The 20,239-nt window shown below is 45.6% G+C and overlaps 1 protein-coding gene across 1 annotated transcript in view; it reads right to left on the bottom strand.

The window, feature by feature from the left end:
• Positions 1-6,544: 6,544 nt before the first annotated feature.
• atp10a (ATPase phospholipid transporting 10A) overlaps positions 6,545-20,239 on the bottom strand; it is a 30,745-nt gene continuing 17,050 nt past the window's right edge. Inside the window, exons 11-21 of the mRNA XM_076726585.1 lie at positions 19,058-19,161; positions 18,480-18,606; positions 18,161-18,345; positions 17,264-17,624; positions 14,400-14,476; positions 13,125-13,250; positions 12,750-12,950; positions 11,856-11,936; positions 11,635-11,739; positions 10,083-10,270; positions 6,545-9,903 (exon numbers count right to left, since the gene is read on the bottom strand). Coding sequence (XP_076582700.1) covers positions 9,273-9,903; positions 10,083-10,270; positions 11,635-11,739; positions 11,856-11,936; positions 12,750-12,950; positions 13,125-13,250; positions 14,400-14,476; positions 17,264-17,624; positions 18,161-18,345; positions 18,480-18,606; positions 19,058-19,161 — 2,186 coding nt within the window. The 3' untranslated portion in view covers positions 6,545-9,272. The remainder of the gene's footprint in view (positions 9,904-10,082; positions 10,271-11,634; positions 11,740-11,855; positions 11,937-12,749; positions 12,951-13,124; positions 13,251-14,399; positions 14,477-17,263; positions 17,625-18,160; positions 18,346-18,479; positions 18,607-19,057; positions 19,162-20,239) is intronic.

Here is a 20,239-nt window from a genome sequence, read left to right as displayed (position 1 = left end):
GCAGCGGTAATTCATACAAACAAACTTTTGCTCTTTTTCTATTATTTATTTCCTTTTGAAAAAGCAGGAAAACGTGGGTCATTCTGTTGTAGACTCACTGTCGACTCAAGCATAACTACAGTAAATCCTAAAGGTGTTACTCCACAGATTAGTCCCTGTCTCTGTCTGCTGTGTGCTGAACAGAAATCAACATTTGAGCTGTTTATTCATAAATTTGTTATTAACATTCAGCATCATATCTTACCTAAATTACACATGTCTGCAAACACACACACACACACACACACACACACGTGTGGCAGAGGTTTGAAACTAAGGATGGCGGTTGGTGCAGTAGCTGTGCTGATGGAGGCGAAGACACAGCACAATCTCTAAATCATATTCATAAACCATAAATCAAACCCGGCATATATAGCAGGTAGTCAAACCCCTGAAATGTCATTCTGCGACAGAGCCCTGTAAATTATGCATCATCTAATCCATGTGCATTGCTCTCATGGTGCGGAGATGCTTGTTATTCTGTCGGCGTTAGAGTCTGATATGGAGTTTTATTGTGACATTGAACACTGAGAGGCTTCCTCTGGAATGACAAGGTGAAGCGAAGGTCAAAATGAAGTAAGCACAGGGGTTATATTTGGTAACACAGAAGGAGAAATGCAAATATATTCATATTCCTGCGATAAATGAGTGCTTAGGTCGTTAAGAGGACTTTTCATATTTACTGTTAATAGAAATGTGCTCAGATGTGCTCTATATTTGCATGAGGGAGATTCCAAATAAATATGTGACTTAAAGGATGTTAGCACAGCATTAATTACCATTGTTTGGCCTTTTACAGCAGTTCATGCCTGCAGTACTCTACATGAACACTAGGAGTCACTGTGAGCACGCAAAGCTTCAGACATGGACGCTCCTCTCTGTCTTTTTAGATTTGAAATGACTTATTTCACATCACGCTGTCGATGATAGACACTGCTGAGTTAAAATAATTAAACCCTAGAACAGTGTTTCCCAAACCTTTTGGCCCAGAGGTTGAATTACGTCTATCATGGTTGTTCAGTTCAGCCTCTGATTGTTTTATTTGATTGATTTATTCCTAAAGAGCCACTGATAACATTTCAGTAATATTCCAATAATATATAATAATATAACACGTTGAAAGAAGCTGCCCAAAGTACTTCTACTTTTGATACATGAAGTACATTTTGCTGATAATACTCTGATACTTTCACTTCAAGCAGCTTTAGTTGACTTTTTAATAATAACGACCTATCAGATGACGATGAAAACACTGTGAGAGGCGTCGCTCATATTGACGAACTTTCAGAAAATGATCACCTGGATCTGCTGCTCCCTTCGGGGTTATGAAGCTTTAGAGCTGGAGCCGCTTTGAGAGCTCCTGGTTCCAGAAGTACAAGTTCAGTTTCCCCATAGACCGCCCTGTCACTCACAGCTGAAGCACTTCTGCTGAAGTTAAGAGACAAAACAGGAATTTGAACAAACAAGAAAAGTGGCAGGTTGCATGAAGTCAACAGTGAATTTCAGCTAATTATTTAGATGCAAACACAGAGCTAACAAACACGACTCCACATGGATGATGATGTTGCTCTATAACTGCCGGACGTGTTAATAAGCAACTGTTTGCTAACAGGTTCATCATATCAACCTATAAGGTGAGGATGTGTCAGTGGGATGTTCGCAGCTTGTTTCTGCTGCCCCCAATTGGCCAGAAAATTCTGGGGCTAAGAGACGAATATACTGAAGCACTTACTCACTCAATCACAGCAGAAACTCCATGAATCTACACTGCAGCCTGATCTTTACACTCCTGCACGCACAGGAGCTTGTTTCATCATTTCCAATCAACCTTTCTGCTCAGGCCGTGTCATGTTTAACGTCTCAGATGGAGGAAATTAGGGGTTTTAGCAGCCAGCGATTCGGGTAAAGCTCTAACGCTGAACATTAGCAGATAGCTGTGGTCATTGCTTCCCACTGTATGTGTGATCATCTATGGTTATATCATTTCCCTCCCTGCCATTTGATACGCATTAAGAGAGCCTAAAATTGACATCATCACGGCGAGTCTCTTTTCCTGGAACATATCAATTAACCTGAATTGTACAGGTGGCAGTTTATGGACGTGACTGCAGGGTGGTGCCGAGTTCAGGGAGGACGCTGAAGGTTGTCTGTATGTGGACTGTAGGATTATTTTATCATGGCTGTTGAGTGATTCTTGGGACAGGGCTCACTCAGGCAGCCATGACAGAGTCTCTGCGATCAGGATACATGAACATCTCGGATCAGCCTTCTCACCTCTGCCTCATCAGCTCAGGGGATTTTCAGCACTTCAGCAGGATGTGAACGTTGGCATCATCAGAACGAGCGGGCAAACGGTCGAAATGTTCAGGAGGCAAAAACGAGGACGTTGCTTCTGTCTTGGTTTGTGTCTCGCACTGTTTTCACAGCATGAAGGTTTAAAACTTCTTCCTGATGTTGCTCTATGCTGAGATTTCTGCTTTTTAAGAACATCGTTGTGGCTTTAGTGATGACCGTCAAATGTCCGGTGGTCCTCAGGGGGTGAATCCTGTTGGCTCTGGTGATCCCCTTAATATGTGTAAAAGAGGTGAACAAGAGGCGGCACGGTGGCGCAGCAGGTAGTGCGCGTGCCTCACAGCAAGGAGGTTGCTGGTTCGGTCCCCGGGTTGGGCAGGGCCTTTTTGTGTGAAGTTTGCATGTTCTTCCTGTGCATGCGTGGGTTCTCTCCGGGCACTCTGGCTTCCTCCCACAGACCAAAAACATGCTCATTAGGTTAATTGGTGACTCTAAATTATCCATAGGTGTGTGTCTGTCTATGTTGCCCTGCAATCGGCTGGCGACCGGTTCATAATCCGCCTCTCGCCCATTGCTAGCTGGGATAGGCTCCAGCCCCCGCAACCCCAAAAGGAATACGCGGGTATAGAAGATGAATGAATGAATGAGATGAACGAGATACAGTACAAGCACAACTGATGACGCCCCCATCAGCTTCAGCTTCCTCTTTATTTAGTGACCAAATGTTAGCATGCTAAGACAGCAAGCTAACATGGCTACCAAGGCTACTATACCTTCTAAACATGTTAGCATTGTCATTAGCTGTGTTTCCATTAACATATTTTAAACAAATGCATTAGAAGAGGTTAATGGACTTACTGGAATTTTGGAAAAGAAAAGTTTTAACAGTGAGGGGAGGAGGAGAAGAAGAAGAAGAAGAAGAAGAAGAAGAAGAAGAAGAAGAAGAAGCTGTTTCTGCCGTTGAAAAAGTTTTTATCATAAATGGCCAAGACGACTGGTTTTGGTTTTTGTTTGGTTTGTTTTGTTCTTCTTCTTCTTTGAATTTTGGTTGGCAAACAACTGGTTTTGTTCCGGGTTTGCGATCTCTACTTCTTCTACTGTCTTCATTAAAGCCTTCTTTATTCACTCCAAACCAATTGATGGAAATTTTGCCACATTTCCAAAGTTTTCTTTCAAACTTGCTTGACATATACAAAAAAACACGATTATTTCCGGAGAGTGTTAGCGTGCTGACGTTGAGCGTACAGCCTCACAGAGCTGCTCGCGTGCCTGTAGCCTCTGTGGATAAAGTGTATTTTACAGGAATAAATTATCAGCCCCTGAAAGCTTCAGCAGCACCTGGCTGCAGGTGCAACACTTCAGACCACACCCATCAGTCCTGCCGGCCGTGGTTAGAGGAGAAAGAGGCCAGTGAAACACTTCTTTTCTGCTACATGTTTTAATTACCAATACAATAATTAGAATGATTTGTTTTGTTTTCCTCTCAGTGTCTTAATTCCTCCTACAGGTGAGCTGCAGACAACAAATTGCCCGCAGGTGTTTGCCTGTCTTTGTGTTATTTGTCCAGTGTGCGTCCCTGCTGTTCCTGTTGGATGGATTCCTGCGTCAGTGGGAAGTTATACTGAAAAAGAGCAATGATGCTTTGGCTAAACCACTCCTACGTGATGGTGCAGAATGGAGCCTTACAATGCCTCCACCAACTGGAAGACAGATGGCCCTGGCTCGCAAAAAGCCTTCATTTGTTATTTGGAATCAAAAGTGATGCGGCGAATATCTCCGCTGGTGGAAATGAGCGAGTCCTCAAGTCTTCACTGAGGGGCGGAGAGGCTGCATGGCTTTTTAAAGCATAAACAGTTCCCATAATCCAGCTCTCTGACGGCTTCATTGGAACAGATTATATACGAGGCAGCTGAGGAAATTGAAAATGTCCTGATTTAAGCTTGTTAAAACAATGGGTCATGAAGTGGGTCAAGGCGGCTTTAATGACCAGAATCAATGAAGGTCCTCGATGATAAAATGCAAATCAAACTCCATTAGCTTCTGCAGGATTCGTCTCCGGTCTGTCTGTAGACTGCAGGCAATCAAAAAAAGTCATTAAAGAAAATGAAAGAAGGCGAGTGGAGACTGTGAGGAATCCTTCATTTCCAGAGAGGAGCCGGGGAGGAGGAGGAGGAGGAGGAGGAGGAGGAGGAGGAGGAGTTTAATCACATTATCAATCTTTTACATGAATTCCCAGAACATGATATGTGACAAAAATCCCTTTTATTGCATGTGCTGCTTATCTAACGCCACCGAGAGCAGATATCTCCCAAAAACCATTGTGGTGCAGAGACTAAAGCTTCGCACGACGGCACAAAAGTTCCACACTTACACATGCAGAAAAAAAAACAGCTGATCAAACCGGCTGCTTTACACTCGGGCTTTGAAAGAGATGGAGCGAGCAGCGCAGCGAGGGGAGAGGAGTCATCATTATCTCTGTGTTCGGACCAGGAAAGTGCAGCGGCGGTCAGTAATTTGGCCGTCCTGTCGCGGCGGCTCACCGAAGGCAGCATCAGCAGAGCCTTGTCTTTCCCTTTTCCCTCGCTGTGCCTTAAAGGAGCGTTAATAACGTCCTCCTCTCTGGAAAGACGTCGCAGATGTTACGCACACCACGCAAAGACAAACTGCTGCGACACCGGGCCAAAGATCATCCGTCGTCTGAAGGCCTCGGCTGCATATCACACCTTTGTACACATGTGTGAGGGCTGAATTCATGCACATGTACTCTGAGCCACTGAGACTCCTTCAGAAACTGGACCCAGAGCTTCCTCTCCTTCCTAAACAAGCTGCCTTTGAGCATCACGAGAAGCTACAGTTTCAGCATGTGTGGTGGATCCAGAGGGAATGAAGCTTCTAACCCTTCCTAACGTGATCTGCCCACTGGGCTGCACAGGACTGTCATGATGCCTTTAGAACTGATTTGAAGGTGTCTTTCACTTTTATTCTAGCAGGAAAGTCCCTGAGAGTCAAGACGGCAGAGTTAACGCCACATTTATGCTTCAGTTCAGACGTCAAACACTTTTCAACCAGCAGTAATTTGAAGCTCCCTCACCGACCTTCAGTGGAGGGTTTGTTGTGGGACTGCGTGACCTTTGCTCAACAGCACCCACTGTGGAAAAAAGTGGTAATTACAGGATGAAGGGACACAATTTCACTGTTTAAGACTCTCATGAAGGAGCTGCTTTAATATTACTGATGTTTGAAGGACTTCATGTGACGTGAAAGGCATCGCTCGCAGTGACGAACTCACCAACCAGCTCTGCTCCTCCTGGTTTTTACGGCTCACAGCTTCACTGTTTCAGTTCACTCTCTGCTTCCATCTGTTTCCAGTGATAAACTCTCTCTACACTATGTGACCTGTGCCAATACAGACAAAGCTAGCAGCTAGCTGGTGAACACAGTGGAGCATGTAGCAGTGTGAATATTGTGTTTTCACTCATATAAATATATTTCTATGTTGTAAATGTTGCATTCATCACACAAACACGACTCTAAATAAATACAATTTTTTGCTCCACATCTCTTTGATTCATAATTAGGCAACAGTTTGCTATAATAGCTTTGTAAAGTGATATTATGACAGATGTAGTTTAGTGTCTGCGGCCCCGAGTAACCTTCAAAGATCAGTAAATACTGATCTGTTTATCTGCTATATGCTTACATGTAGCTTAAAAATAGACCTAAAGAGCCTAAAGAGCTGCATATCTCATCTTCTGATTAATGATTAATGATGGCTGAGTTCAGGGTCTGGTGCTGTGCACGCTGAACCGTCTTTAAAATTAACTCATTTGTAAGTCAAAAAGGGCTTTTTCTATAACAGAAACACACACACACAAAAAAAATCAAAACCAGGACACAAGCTGAAAGAGATTCCCAATATCACATTAAACATTAATATTTTAGTGCGACAGTCCTCTGAGACCAAACTTTAGATCCATTGTAACCCAGTTTGTATGGAGCAACTTGTTGAACTAGTTTATGCTTCACACCTCCTGGGAGCTCAAAATGAATTCCTGAGCTCAGCGAGACAGGCGCATTGATCAAGCTAACCTCAGCATCTGCACTGCTACTGCACCAACACGACACAGCTGTGTGTGTGTGTGTGTGTGTGTGTGTGTGTGTGTGTGTGTGTGTGGTCAAACGCAAAGACAGTGTAAGAATGAAGGGCTGAGACGTTTTATTAAGCAAAGAGTACATTTCTCTGAACAAACAAACAGGTAGCAAAGGATAAATACTTTATTTCTATCATTTTTATTTTGTTCACAAGCAGCCCGGTGCAAGCAATGTCTGGTAACAAGAACTTAAAATACAGTTTTTCCAGGTTGGCGAAGGTGTTTTTGCTGCAGTTTCCAGCCATTTATATTTAGAGACACAACACCAAGAACTCTGTGTCATCTCAGTTCTACTGGAGATCTACATGAATACCTTGAATGATACCGAACTCAGTGATTTAACAGCAGATCATTTCCCACTTTGAGTATAGCACGAAGCTGAGAGTAGGCCGACCTTGTGACCAAAATACGAATGAAAAGGCAACAAATGGAGCTCAGATATGTTCAAGGCCGCGTGCGGTGAGAGCGACCGTCGCTGTGAGGAACTCGTGAAAGTGGGTACGTCGGATTTGAGCAGCGAATACGCTCCAGCTTCATCCTGGCACATAAAGTGTGACGGCAAAAGCACAGAACAGACAGAACCTATCAAACAAAGTGTGTGAACAACGTGCCGAAAGAGGCACCGTGTGCAAAAACAGACATGACAACATGTAGCCTCATCAATATCCTCTCCACCAAACCAAACGCTCCTCATTGATCAAAGACACCGTCATCTCCACAAATACAGATTCAACACAGTAAGCTAACTCTCAGATTTGTAATTTCTTATCCAGTGTTAAGGCACATACTGTTGCTTAGATAATACAGAAATATAAATGATCTTTGGTAAATGATACACTTTACAAAAATGTACTGCGACGACACAAGATAAACAACAATCATAAAATATTAAAGGTGCTACTGCTTTAAATGCTGAACAATGGAACAAACTGTAGCATCTTTCCATTTTACTAGTTAGTTTGTGCATGATGACAAAAACATCATGATTCCTCTCAGAAGTGTGAAAGGAAAAAAAAAAAAACTTCCCATCCTTCTCATACTGAGCGCTGAACAGGCCACCGGTACCAACAATACTCGATGGCAACTCTAAAATAATGCTTTCAAAGTGCAAATTTAAATCTTAAAGCCGCGTCTTTAACATCTGGGAAAGACCTCTTTCACCTTCTGGGTTACAGCTGAGCACCAGCACAACGAATCAGACCGAGCCGAGACAAACTCAGCACATGAAGAAGAAAAGGACCTTCAAGTAAACTTGTTTATGAAACATGATGGTAGCTTGTTGTCAACCTACTAACCAGTGCTTAAAGGAACAGTTCCAACACTTTGGGAAACACCTCGCTCATGTTTGGACGCCAAATATGGAGCTACAGCTCGGAGGGTTGTTACCTTAGCTTAGCATAAAGACTGGAAACTCCAGTTTCTATAAGGGTTAAACAAACAGGCTAAATGTTTATTAGTGAGCTTTGGAGTGGTCTGCTGCTAGGCAGAGTTTGTTAGCCTTGGACAGAGCTAGCTGCTAGCCGCTAGCCAGGCTAACTGTTTCCAGTCCTGATGCTAAGCTAAGCTCACCAGCTACTGGCTCCAGCTTCACTGATCAATACCACTCTTATATCTGTGTGAACCTTAAACCAGACAGTGATTATCTTAGCTTAGCTTAGCATAAAGACTGGAAGCGGGGGGAAACAGCTAGCCTGGCTCTGTCCAAAGTTCTAACATCTGTCCACTAGCATCTGTAGAGCTTGCGCGTTACACACTCTCTTCTTTAATCTATGCAAAAACTGAAGTGTAAAAATGGAACATTTTGTGGACTTTCAGGAGTTCTTGGTCGGGAGCAGTGACCGAAGACTAAACAACAATGGATTAAACAAATGAGACTAGCTGTGTTTCCTGTCTTTATGCTATGCTATGCTAACGCTAATGCGAGAGTGGTATCCATCTTCTGATGTAACTCTTGTGAGGAAAAGCAAATAAACTTATTTCCCAAAATGTCAAAACTTCTCTTTTAGTGTGAAACTGGCTGGCACTGTTAAAGGGATCCAATCTGTCAATGGAGACACACACACACACACACACACACACACACACACACACACACACACACACACACACAGCATCATTTCTGGTAGATTCTTGCTGTATAAAGACAAAACGTTCTTGCATAATTGCATTAAAGTCAACAGCTCTGGTAGTTTATCAGTGGAATGTAAAGTACGACAGAACAGCTATAAACAAACTTTTCAGTCTTAAAGCAAAAGAAATTTTTACAAATCCAGCAACGAGACTGAACTGTGCGCTGAGCCAATGTGACGATTGGCTGATTATAAGAGAAACCTCTTTGAGAATCTGTTTCTGTGGGGACTTAAAACATAGAAAAACTTCTCTGGAATATCAGCACAGATCCAAAGCCACAGCGGCATCTGATCCAGGTCTTAATGCACTTACAGGCGAAGCTGAACGAACAGAGTACCATTTCACAGAGAGAAAACAAACTCCCTAATGACCAGCAGTGGAATGTCTCTACTCTTCCTTACATTAACACCTGATCAAGTACTGAGATGCATCTCTGCGGTATAAAAATTTCCCAGGATTACAAAAAAGAACGGAAGATATTCCAGTTCCTCCGTCTCCCACACCTCCAAAATATCTTTATCTTTAAACATCCAAAATATAAAGTACCTATTTGCATCTTTTATAAAAGAATCTTCTTGAAAAATACAATAAAATTAGATTTAAAAAAAAAAACTATCGTGCAAATTGGAGTTTGAGGGACATACTTAAGACTGTAAGGCCTCACAGGGTGGTGTGCAGCGACTGATCTGCCACCAGCTCCGCCCGCCGCGCCCGATGAACAGCGTGCTCGGGATGGAGTCTCTCCTCGGAGTTCCTTGTGTATTTGACGCACCGGGAGTCTCCGTCAGGCGGCAGGTTCAGCTGGACGCTGTCTGTCTGCGTGGGCAGCGGCGTGGAGGTGATCCAGCTGGACGCGCTCACGTCTAAAGTCTTATCGAGACACTGAGAGTCTTTGGTGGAAGGAGGCCGCGACTCCCCCGAGGGCGGAGGCGCGTCTTTGGTGTAAGGCAGAGTGTCTATTTCTGTAGGAACTAAAGTGTAGAGATCTGAGAGGCCCTTCTCAGTGTCTGCGGCCCCCGGCGGGCTCCTCCCGCTCTCTGCATCTGTTTGTAAAACGGGCCCCTGCGAGGTCTTGGAGCTGAGGAAGCTCCTCTGGTCTTTTTTATTGCAACCTTGAGGGGAGGGCTTACTGAGGGACAGGAAGGGAGGCTTGGGGCTGAGCGGTGACCCCACCTTGACCCTGCTCAGGCTGAGGATGTTCCTGCGGGTTTCAGCGGGGAGTTTATCCAACTGTCTTCCCACTTGGACCGGGCTGGGAAACAGCGTGCCTTGACACGCCCTGTAGAAATATCTGCTAAGTAGAACAGAGCCAGACATCAGGACACACTTCAGCGCTGTTCAGAGATGAATGCCAGGCTCTTGGGATAAACATGAAAAGCATCTGGTGCAGATATAATTCATGGCACGGGCCATAAATATTTGAGAAAGGAGCACGTGCACTCGGTGGAACACGCATCCAGCACAGCGTACCTGGGCAGCAGCGCCGTTATGGGCGTGATGACGCAGAGCAGGTAGAAGAGGGGGTCCTGCAGGAGCCTCTGCATGGTCCAGTAGGGGTTAGAGGGAGAGTAGCAGGTGGGACAGGAAGCATTGTAACACAGAGCCACTGTGAAGAATAAGGCGATACTGAAGGAGATGGACAGCCAGTTCATCCAGGTCTGCGGGGGGGGGAGACGAGGACAGCCAGTCAGTCTGTACATCTTTAAGGTTCTGAGTAAGACATCACTGATGACACGATAACAACACCGTCATAAGGAAAGAAATGCTGAATGAACTGAGCTCTGACTGTGACGACTAACATCGACACGTAAACAATTAGCCAAACGAGTGCAGCCAAATGTCACAGACAATAAATGAATGCTCGAAATACACGTTTGCACACAACTACAATAACAAACCTGAACCAGGAGCTGCGTCTATACAGTTTCATAGATGTTTATAGGACAACTAACACATCATAAATAAAACTTTACAGCCGGATTTTTTTTGGCCACTTGGGGGCAGCAGAGCAAGCTGTGAACACAACTTGACTTCATCAAGTTGACAGCTGTCCATTAATTTATGGCCACATGACAAATTTGAAGCCAAACATCGGCTCTCTTTTGGTTCTGCTGTGGTCTCCACCACCTCTGAGGGAAACACATGTGGGTTCTTTGTTCATGTGTGTTCTTTCATGAGTTTCGGCAGATCGAGGAAACGCAGCAGACGCCTCCTTGAGTTGACTGGCTGATCGTCACGTGACAGAATGAACTCCACACAGAGGCTGACGGCCGTATTGTCCCTCCTGACACACACAAGCACACGATTAATTACTGCCTCACAGCGACGACGGGGGAAGAGAGAGAGCGCTGCCTGCCGTCACCTCAGATACCTTTAATTGACTTTCGCGGCCGTTTACCCATCATGCATGCATTATGTTCCGGAGCAGCCAGAGAACGAAGTACCTGCCAGCTGAGCGTGTGCAAATGTTTACCTTCGTCGATGCTGCTCGCTATGAATACTTCTCTGCACGAGGGGGCCGTCGTGTCCGGGAAGATCGGGACATTTTTCATGTACAAAACTTGTCAGGCTAAATTTACAACCTCAGCATAATGGAAAAGACTCTGATTCAATGCAGGGTCATAAATTTAAAATGGCTCATGACCAAGACCGACGGGCCGTTTACGAGAAGCACGTGTGGATACCTGAGAATAAAACCTGAGGCGGGGGGGCGATGTGGTGGTGGTGAAGGGAGATAAACAGGTATTTTGGGGCTCTGTGGTGAGCTGTGGTGTGGCGGAGCCAGATTGCAGAGGGACGGAGGCAGACGCGCTGTCAGGCTGATATATAGGCTCTGATGCTGCAGAGCTTTCTGCTTCAATCTAATCAGCTGGAGTTAAATATCCACGAGCCTGTCGGCCCTCACAAAGCCAGGATGCTGATATAACTGAAAAAAACGCAGCACAGAGGGAGAGAGGAGGCCTTTTGACGTGCAGAAGTCATTGAGTGTTCCCGTCAATGAGTCTAAATTTAGGTTCCTTACCCAGGTTTTGGTCTCAATGCCCAAGTGCACCAGAATGGTGAATAAAGCGAGGGTGGTGATGGGTGTTCCCCATGTAAACAGATCCACGTCAGAGTCAGCGTAGGCCTGGGGAGAAGAGGGAGAACAGCAGGAGACGGGGCGAAAAGAGTGGAAAGGATGAGTAAGAGCGACGAGGAATTACTGGGTGAAGACGAGCTGACGGAAATGAAAGCCACACTCACAAAGTAAGGAATGAAGAAGCAGATCAGACTTTGGTAGAAGGCATCGATCATGTTCATCCAGAACATGTATGGCTTATATTCCTGTAAGATACGAGCAGATGTACAGCCATGAGCCTCAGCAGAGACTGAGGTCAATCAGTAATGAGTTTTCTCTGTTTGAGTCAACAAAAACCTTAAAATTCACAGAGCATCGTGTTGTTTTTACACTCATGAGCTCACAAAAAAGCCTCGCCAAGTTGAAATTTTACAAAATAAACAACAGAAATGAAAAGGTTTGATGACACAGTCATTTCATTTAACAGGAAAGATGTTTGTGGTTTCCTTTCAAACAAATAAATCAGAGGAAACGAATTCAAGAATGAAAGTCTGCAGCTACATTCGCGGCCCTGTGAGGCCGTACCTGCACACAGTGGTGCTTTAAGCTAAACGCTAACATCCTGATGTTTAGCAGCTAATGTTCAACATCTCTGTCTGATGTGATCGCACGCTAACTTTTGCCAATCAGCACAAAACACAAAGCGCAGCTGAGGCTGATGGGAATGTCAAGCTACATGAAAAGAGCTCATCAAAGCTGTTAAAAGTTCCTGAGAGGAAGACGAAGGTCTGCACCAACTTAATGATAATTCATGTGAATAATCGAGACTTTTCACTCATAATCACAAACTCAGTGGGCCGAATCCTCTGGAGATCATGAATGTCTGAACAAAATTTCACGTCAAGCCGCCAAACAGTTGTTCAGATATTATATCCAGCTTTCAGCCACATCTCAGGGCTTCTAGCAGCTCGTCTCAGCAAAAGAAAGTTGAGGAAAACACTTCTTCTTTTCACCACCAGCTTTCTTTAAACACAGATGTTTTCATGCTAAAAGAAGAGACAGATACAAGCAGACGGGACCTCGGAGTTCTGCCCGTTCACGTAGAGCTGAGGTAGTTGTTGGAGAGTCTCTGCTGACACGTCTTTGTCCAGAGTGCCAGTGATGAGTTGTGGGAAGGCGGAGAACATCAGGTTGAAGAAGATAAGATACCACTGGTCAATCATGGCCGAACCTGAGAATCCACAGTAGAACTGATACCAGAAGATGAGCGCAACAAACATCTGTGGGAACACAAGATAACAGAGGTGAATTCACATGAGGAGGCAGAGCAGAACGCCACTCTGGGGAAATCGCTTCCTCATACGTCGGCTGATCTAAATCACACGTTTTCTGACCGAAACAACGTTAACACAGACGCTGCGAGGTGAGTGTGTACAGAGGTAAGAGCGGCTTACAGCGTTCTTGTAGAAGAAGTAGAGAATCATGTTAGCCAGCCGGGAGTAGCACCAGTGTCCGTGGACCAGCAGGAGCTTCTGGAGATACCGGAAACGCGGGAGAGCGAAGTCGCTCGCCATCACCGCCTGCAAAACACCAGGAAGACCCAACATTCAGCCTCCGACATCCTGTGCTTTCTCCCCCCTGCACCCCATCAACACTCACACAAGACCTGTGCAGTTATTAGGAAACAAACTGCAGGAAATGGCTGGCCCTGCTACACTCGCCTGCCTCTTTTTAATGAATCTTTAGCGGGTATAATCCTTCCAAAGCAATAACCCTTAAACGAGTTGTCCGCCTTTTGGGATTCATCGTTGCAGCAGCAGGAAGCTGTCAGCCTCATCCATCAACATCCAAAGCAAAACCCTCCCTGTAGTCGAGCCAGGTTTATAACTTACATTTTAAACAGCGCCGCTAACCCTTTCCGACACATCGCAACTGTCAACGTTATTTGTCAACAAGAAAAATAACAGCAGACGCCTCGTTGTGCGGCTATTTAGTTTCTGCTGCGCTCTAATAACGGCCTCCTAACGACTACACGGGGAGTTCGCTCCTGATAGGAGGAAGGTGTGTTAATCATAATGCAGCGTGCGGCGGCCCGGGCGCAGAAACGTGTGTGTCAGCGCGCCACGGAAACCCGAGGAGTGACCGCTGTCTCATTAACGGCATGTTTGATTAACAATGATTAATCTCGCGGCCCAGTTAAGGACAGGATGCTGAGACTTTAACAGATGTGCTGCACAGCGCCGCGCCTCCGAAGCCTCCCTGGGAAGTTAATTGGGAATCTCCATCATTTCTATGCAAGATCACCTTTCTGGAACAGGGTGCTTGAGTGAAATGAGCAGGAGAGGGAGGTCATGGGAGGTTTTTTTTCTTTACCATGCTATTACCAACTGCCTTGGCTGTGGCATTGGCTTTGACCCCAGAGCGCAGAGAGGGGCTGGTGCGGATGGAGTCGACAGTAAAGCGCCCATAAAGTGCACTGCTTAGCTGCAGGACGCGGGACGAGCTTCCTGACTCAGCAACACGCAGGCAATCCTATTTAGAGGATGCGTATGGATGCATCTAAAACATGCACTTAACAGTAATGAAAAGCCATTAACTATTCTAAAGAATGTCAGTGTCGTCCCTGATCCCATAGCTCCTCTCTCCTCGCTCACTACATTTGTTTTTACAGCCTCGCAGCCTCCTCCTCCTCCTCCTCCTCCTCCTCCAGCCCGGTCCTGCTTCCTTACCTGCATGCCCTCCTGTCCCGAGATGCCCACGCCCACGTCCGCTACCTGGATCATGCTGACATCATTGGCCCCATCACCTGAGATTAATGTAGAGAGAAAACAGGAAACTGAGTACATAACCTCAAGATACACGAATACATAAACTGTAGCCAAGAACTTTATTGAGCGTGGCGATGGAGTGTGTGTGTGGTTAGTGTTCAGCTGTTAAATCAGCTGTATGTGTGTGTTTATTATCCGCTGCTCCGGCTCAGCTGCACCTCTGGGCAGGCAGAGCGCGGCTGCTGCGCCGGCTGACGAGCAGCGTTTTTGCTCTACTTCGAAGACTGTGTTTTGCTTTTTTTTTGTCACCACAGGTGGTAGAGAGGAGGATGAAGAGTCGGTGGGCTGACAGCGTTTTGTTGTCACAATAGTAAACACACCTGGAGCGGCGGCTGAATGTGAGAGGGAGGCGGTGACGAGCGCTCAAACAGAGGTTAACGCTTTGTGTTAGCTGGCACACTGTGCGACTTCTACAGAGCTACAGTACGATGTCCACTTTTATTTCTACCCAAGAGAAAAACAATAAACTCTGAGGGTGACACAGGACTACTTGAAATGTGGCCTCTTGTACATCCACACAGATTTTTAGGATTATGTGCGACCAAAGAGCTGCAGCTAGCTTCTTGCAGAGTGGTTATTAGAATTAAATAAGTTATAATAATTTATCAAATTATTAAAAATCTACTGGTTAATAATACATTTGTATTCATTCATATTACTGTATAACATCTTATCTGTTGATTTCATAAGACACACTTTGGGGTTCCATATTGGTCTGCAACGAACGATTATGTTAACTGTATAAATGTCAGAAAACAGTGAATATTAACCATCACAGCTTCCCAGAGCCCGACGTGATCTCTCTATTATTATAATTATTGTTTTGTCTCATCAACGGCCCGAAAGCCGATGAGATTTTAATTTTCAATCATACGAAAAACACAAAAACAAGCATAATCTCACATTTGAGAGTCTGGAGCCGACAGATTTCACTTGACAACTGACATCAGTCCTTAATTGGTTACCTATTGGTGATTAATTTTCTGTTAATTGACAAATTGTCCAATTATTTCATCACCATTGATGTGCACTAACGTTACAACCTGGCTCTCACTGCCTCTCCAGCAGAGTGCACACAGCAGCTCTGTCTTACATTCAGGGCTGCTGCATCTTTTTCTTGCCGACTGTAAACAATTTCACCTGCTGTAATAGAAAGAAAACAAACGACACATTGAAATGTTGCGTGAAGTAAAACAGAATTTACATATAGACTACAGTAGGTGGAGGCTCCGCTCTTGTTAGTGGTGTAACGGCAGACGAGGGCTGAAAACACGGTGTTATAAAGCCGAAGCTTTAATATCTGTAAGTACTCTAATCTTATCATCATCTGCTGTCCCCACAGAGATGGAAAATAAAAGAGTGTGAGGAGCTGCGGCGCTGCCTCCACATTACTGCTAACGTAGCATTGACAGAAAAGCGCTTGGCTGGCAAAAACGGGATCCTCCTGAGAACAGCAGGAACAAATAAATGATAAACAGGGAAAAGACAGTCATAAGTCACAGCGACGTCCTCGTGGCACCTCGATTAGGCCACAGCTTCATTAAGCCAAAGTGCATAATTACCAAGGTGCCTTAAAATAACACTGTTTCGACTCAGCGGTCGCAGCAAGGGTGCAGAAGGTGGGAAGGTGTGTGTGTGCGTGTGTGTGTGTGGCTGAAATATTTTAGCTTCTGGCACTCAAGTTAGTAAATGTGCAGATTTTTTTGTGCTTTGGATGCAAGACCAGCGAGTACATAGACAGCAGCTCTTCATTACCATTACCCCTGAACGTAACAACAACACGCAGTGGCTGCCACTAAAAAGCAACATTTATACTAAAAACCACTTTTAGTGCACATATACATGATTTTTCAACGTGGGTAAACCCCTAAAACCTTTTCTCAATGCCCGTGGACGAGTTTGTCTCTGTTTTTGCTCTGGTGTGTTACGTTCAACGTCACAAACGTGTAAGAAAACAGGGAACAGTAAAAGCAGCACGTCGGCTGAAGGATCGAATCAGGAGAAGCTCTCTCATCTCGCCGAATGGCCGCTGCATGCTGTTCTCATAGACTGTAAGAAACAACTATATTCCGGCTATTTACGCTCCAGTGTCTGGAAAAAGGGGCGAAAACGAAGGCGTCCACATGGGTTCCATCACTGCTGATCGGAGCTGGAGCCCATAAACACCCGTGGCTGAGTCATGTGACCCAGGAATGAAGCTGATTGTTCTCTTTCCCACTGAAGACAAGAGGCAGATGTCAGTGGGTGTCTGTTTTTTTTTGTCCAGTGTGAAAAAAGGTCTAACAGCCTCTTTAAATCCCAATAACATCAGAGATTTTGTGAAATTCATATTTCTCCTGTCAGCAGCTGTGCGCGGGGGCGTGTTTCGATCTGCCTTGACGCTCCTGCATCTCACAACCTGGTGATAGCCTAAAGGTTTCGAGGCTACAGCCTGTAGTGTAATCAACTTGATGCTCAGGAATGTTTTTCCTAAATTGAGCTCCTGTTAGCCTGAAATTCCTCTGTATTCGAAACTAAAAACACATGCAGGCGTGACGTTAAAGGGAAGGTTTCTGTTCAGGGTAGGACTGGAGGTGATTTTATTTCCAGGAAAGTTTATTTGTTGACAAAGAGATACATATCAGCTGCACAGGTCTAACGGATCTCGAGGTGGGCGGTGAACATCGGCCAGTCAAAGCACGTCTAAAACATCTGGATCAAGGGCTGAAATAAAAAGGGATACACTAACGTGAATGTGTGTCGGTGGGTCTTGAACCTTTACTTACCTATGGCTAAAGTCATGACCTTCAGCTTGTTCCGCACCAGTTTGACCACCATGCTCTTCTGCAGCGGCGTGGAGCGGCAGCAGAGCACCGCACGGCAGCTCCGCGCAACAGCCAGAAACTTATCCTCCAGACTCTTATCCAGGGCATAGGCCAGCGTCCGCCCGTCAATCACCAGGCCCAGCCGGTGCACCGTGAAGGGAGCGGCGTGGGAGGATGAGGAGGAGGACGGAGACGAGGAGGGATAGAGCTCAAAGGGTGCAAAGTTACTGTGGAAGGCCTTGGCAGCCTGGTCTGTGGAGCTGCAGAGGAATTTGGCATGGATGTAGTGCAAACTCTCCTCCAGCAGCAACGCACACGCCTCCTGGTTCAGAGACAGACACAGAGCGGGCTGGAATTCAGGATCAGGTCAGTCAGTTGTTTAATATCTCGCTGCCTGAGCTGCTTCACATCTGGCAAACAGATGCTCCGACAGCGCAGAATTAAACACCGCCGGTCCTCAAACTGTCCAACCTTGTTTTCCAACAAAGGTGGTGGAAAAGGATGATAGCATGTTGAAGTTTTTGGGAAATACACATATGCCACTCTGACATTACGTTTACCAACTTGGTTTAATGAGCTAACATGCTAACTTTTGACAATTAGTGTAAACCAAAGTACTGGACCAACTGAAATTTTGTTCTGATGGTGACGCTAAATGTTCATTTGGTCATTAGTCACGAGGTCCTCTGGGGATCATTAACATCTGTATGAAATTTAACGGATGTCAAATGACAGATGCCCATCTGACTGACACTGACATCCCGAGAGCTACGACACTCGTGTGGCTCAAAATGTCAGGCTGTCGAGCTTTCTGTCTCGTAGGTGAAGAAAATCTTTACACTCGCTTCTGCTGCTCACCTGAGAATCAGCATTGAGCGTCAGGATCTCCTCCTCAGGGTCCAGCAGCTTGCAGGCATATGCTATATTGACGGCCGTCTCCTGCTTGTCGCCCGTCAGCACCCAAATCTGCAGGCCGGCCTTCCGCAGGGAAGCTATGGTTTCAGGCACGCCGTCCTGCAGCCGGTCCTCAATGCCTGTCGCTCCTGTGGGGGACGAAACGTGATGATTACACACTCTGAGGTGATACTGCATACAAATTAAAATGAGTATTAAGGTATAGACTCTCAGCTACAGGTGCTGTGTGGACCTAAAATCAATCAACCAATCGAACAATCACCCAGAAGGTGGAGGTTCGTCTCCAGTCGCAGGGCCGACTCAAACAGCAGCTCCTCTCGTCCCTGGATGGACGTCTCAGCCTCCAGGTGATGCTGCAGCCAGCAGGCATACTGCTCCTTGGTCAGAATCTGACACAAGAACACACACACACACACACACACACACACACACACACACACACACACACACACAGTTAAAGCACTTGGGGGGAATTTACCAGCGGAGCAGCTCCTTTGCCTGCATGGCAGAGGAGGATCCACAGGAGAATGTGAGACCTTGAGGAGGTGTTTTATCACATCGCTCTGGTGACGGCTTTGCACAAGCAGGGATATAATGAGCCCGGCTTGTGAGAGCATAAATTAACAGCCTGGGAAAGTGGCACAGATTGCGGCTGAGTCACGAAGAATGTCACTTTAGACGGGCCAGTCCATGTGATCATCTGCGCCGGGCTACAAACACAACCTGCCAAAAAGCCACTGAGACGCATCATGTCCGACGTCTGCAGCAGTTTAATGAGGGAGTGAGAGAGAGAGGGCGTTCGCTCGGCACTCCATCAGAGGGTGTATGGATCCCTCTTACCTTTTTGGCGATGCACAGGGTGCGCAGGCCATCTGCAGCGTACAGGTTCAGGTAGTTCTGGGTCCGGTTGACAATCTTTTTCTGGCGTTTCCCTTTGGAGTTTCCTAAAAAACAGCAAAGCACAGAAGAATGAGGATTAAATATCCTTATTTTTAGGGAATTTACATAAGTGGTTCAGGATTTTGGTTCCAGATTGCCAAAGGCTTCTTTGAGGAGGCGCGTGAAAGCCATCTGTCTTCACACCTAAATGAACTGTGTGTGCTGCGCCTTTATATATCTCATCAAGTCTTCACGTTATTAATGGAGCTGCGGCTGGACTACACTGAGCAACATGTGATAAAAGACTTCCTGATCAATTTCAATCCACTGTTGAAATCGTGTAAAAATGACTGAATATTGCATGTTGGGTCTCTGGCGCAGCATCTCGGGCATCTTCTTGGCAGGGGGACAGAGCACAGACAGACTGGCTTTAACAGGCTCCTGACACAGATGCACCAGCCAACACTCTGATCGCCAGCCTTGTAATCTCACTAATAACACAACAGCTTGGCAGGCGCTGCTGCACATGCACCGCCACGCAAAATTATTTTCACTGAAAAGAACAAATTAGCACAAAACTGTCAATTATCTGAAGACTTCAAACACAAAAAAGGGCCAATGGCGGCCGTCTCGTACAGAAGCGATGCAGCAGCTTCATCTTGTTCGGTAATTTTCTTGCTGTTTGTGACAGAAACTCTGCTTTCTGGTTGTGAAAAAAAACTACTTCCAAGGACAGCAGCAGTTTTCCCTTTGGACAAATAGCAGCTCGGACCGGCCGGCAGGTGGAACTTCCAACAATGTTTATTTTTCCTACGACTGAAAATGGGAAAATCCACCTAAAATAGGACTTGCATGTTAAAGGTTCCCTGAGGAGATTTTGACCACGTCTGAGGTCAAAGAGCAAAGTTTTTATGAGTGGCTCCCCCCGTTTGTGTCCAGTGGTACGGTCCAAATTTCAGCTTTGCAAAATGTTTTATGAGAAAGGAAAAAAGGAAATCCATTCAGCACATTTGTTCGACCTCAAGGACACAAACAATTCTGCTTAGTGAGAAACACTGAATGTAAATGTACTGTTTGTTCTGAAGAAAAGCTCCACGGGGCACCTTTAGACCGACTATGATTGTTTTATTGTTTTTTTTATTT

This window comes from Chaetodon auriga, chromosome 3 (genome assembly GCF_051107435.1).
Source record: "Chaetodon auriga isolate fChaAug3 chromosome 3, fChaAug3.hap1, whole genome shotgun sequence".
In the NCBI taxonomy this organism is placed as follows: Eukaryota; Metazoa; Chordata; class Actinopteri; order Chaetodontiformes; family Chaetodontidae; genus Chaetodon; species Chaetodon auriga.
This window is presented reverse-complemented; position numbering and strand designations above follow the sequence as displayed.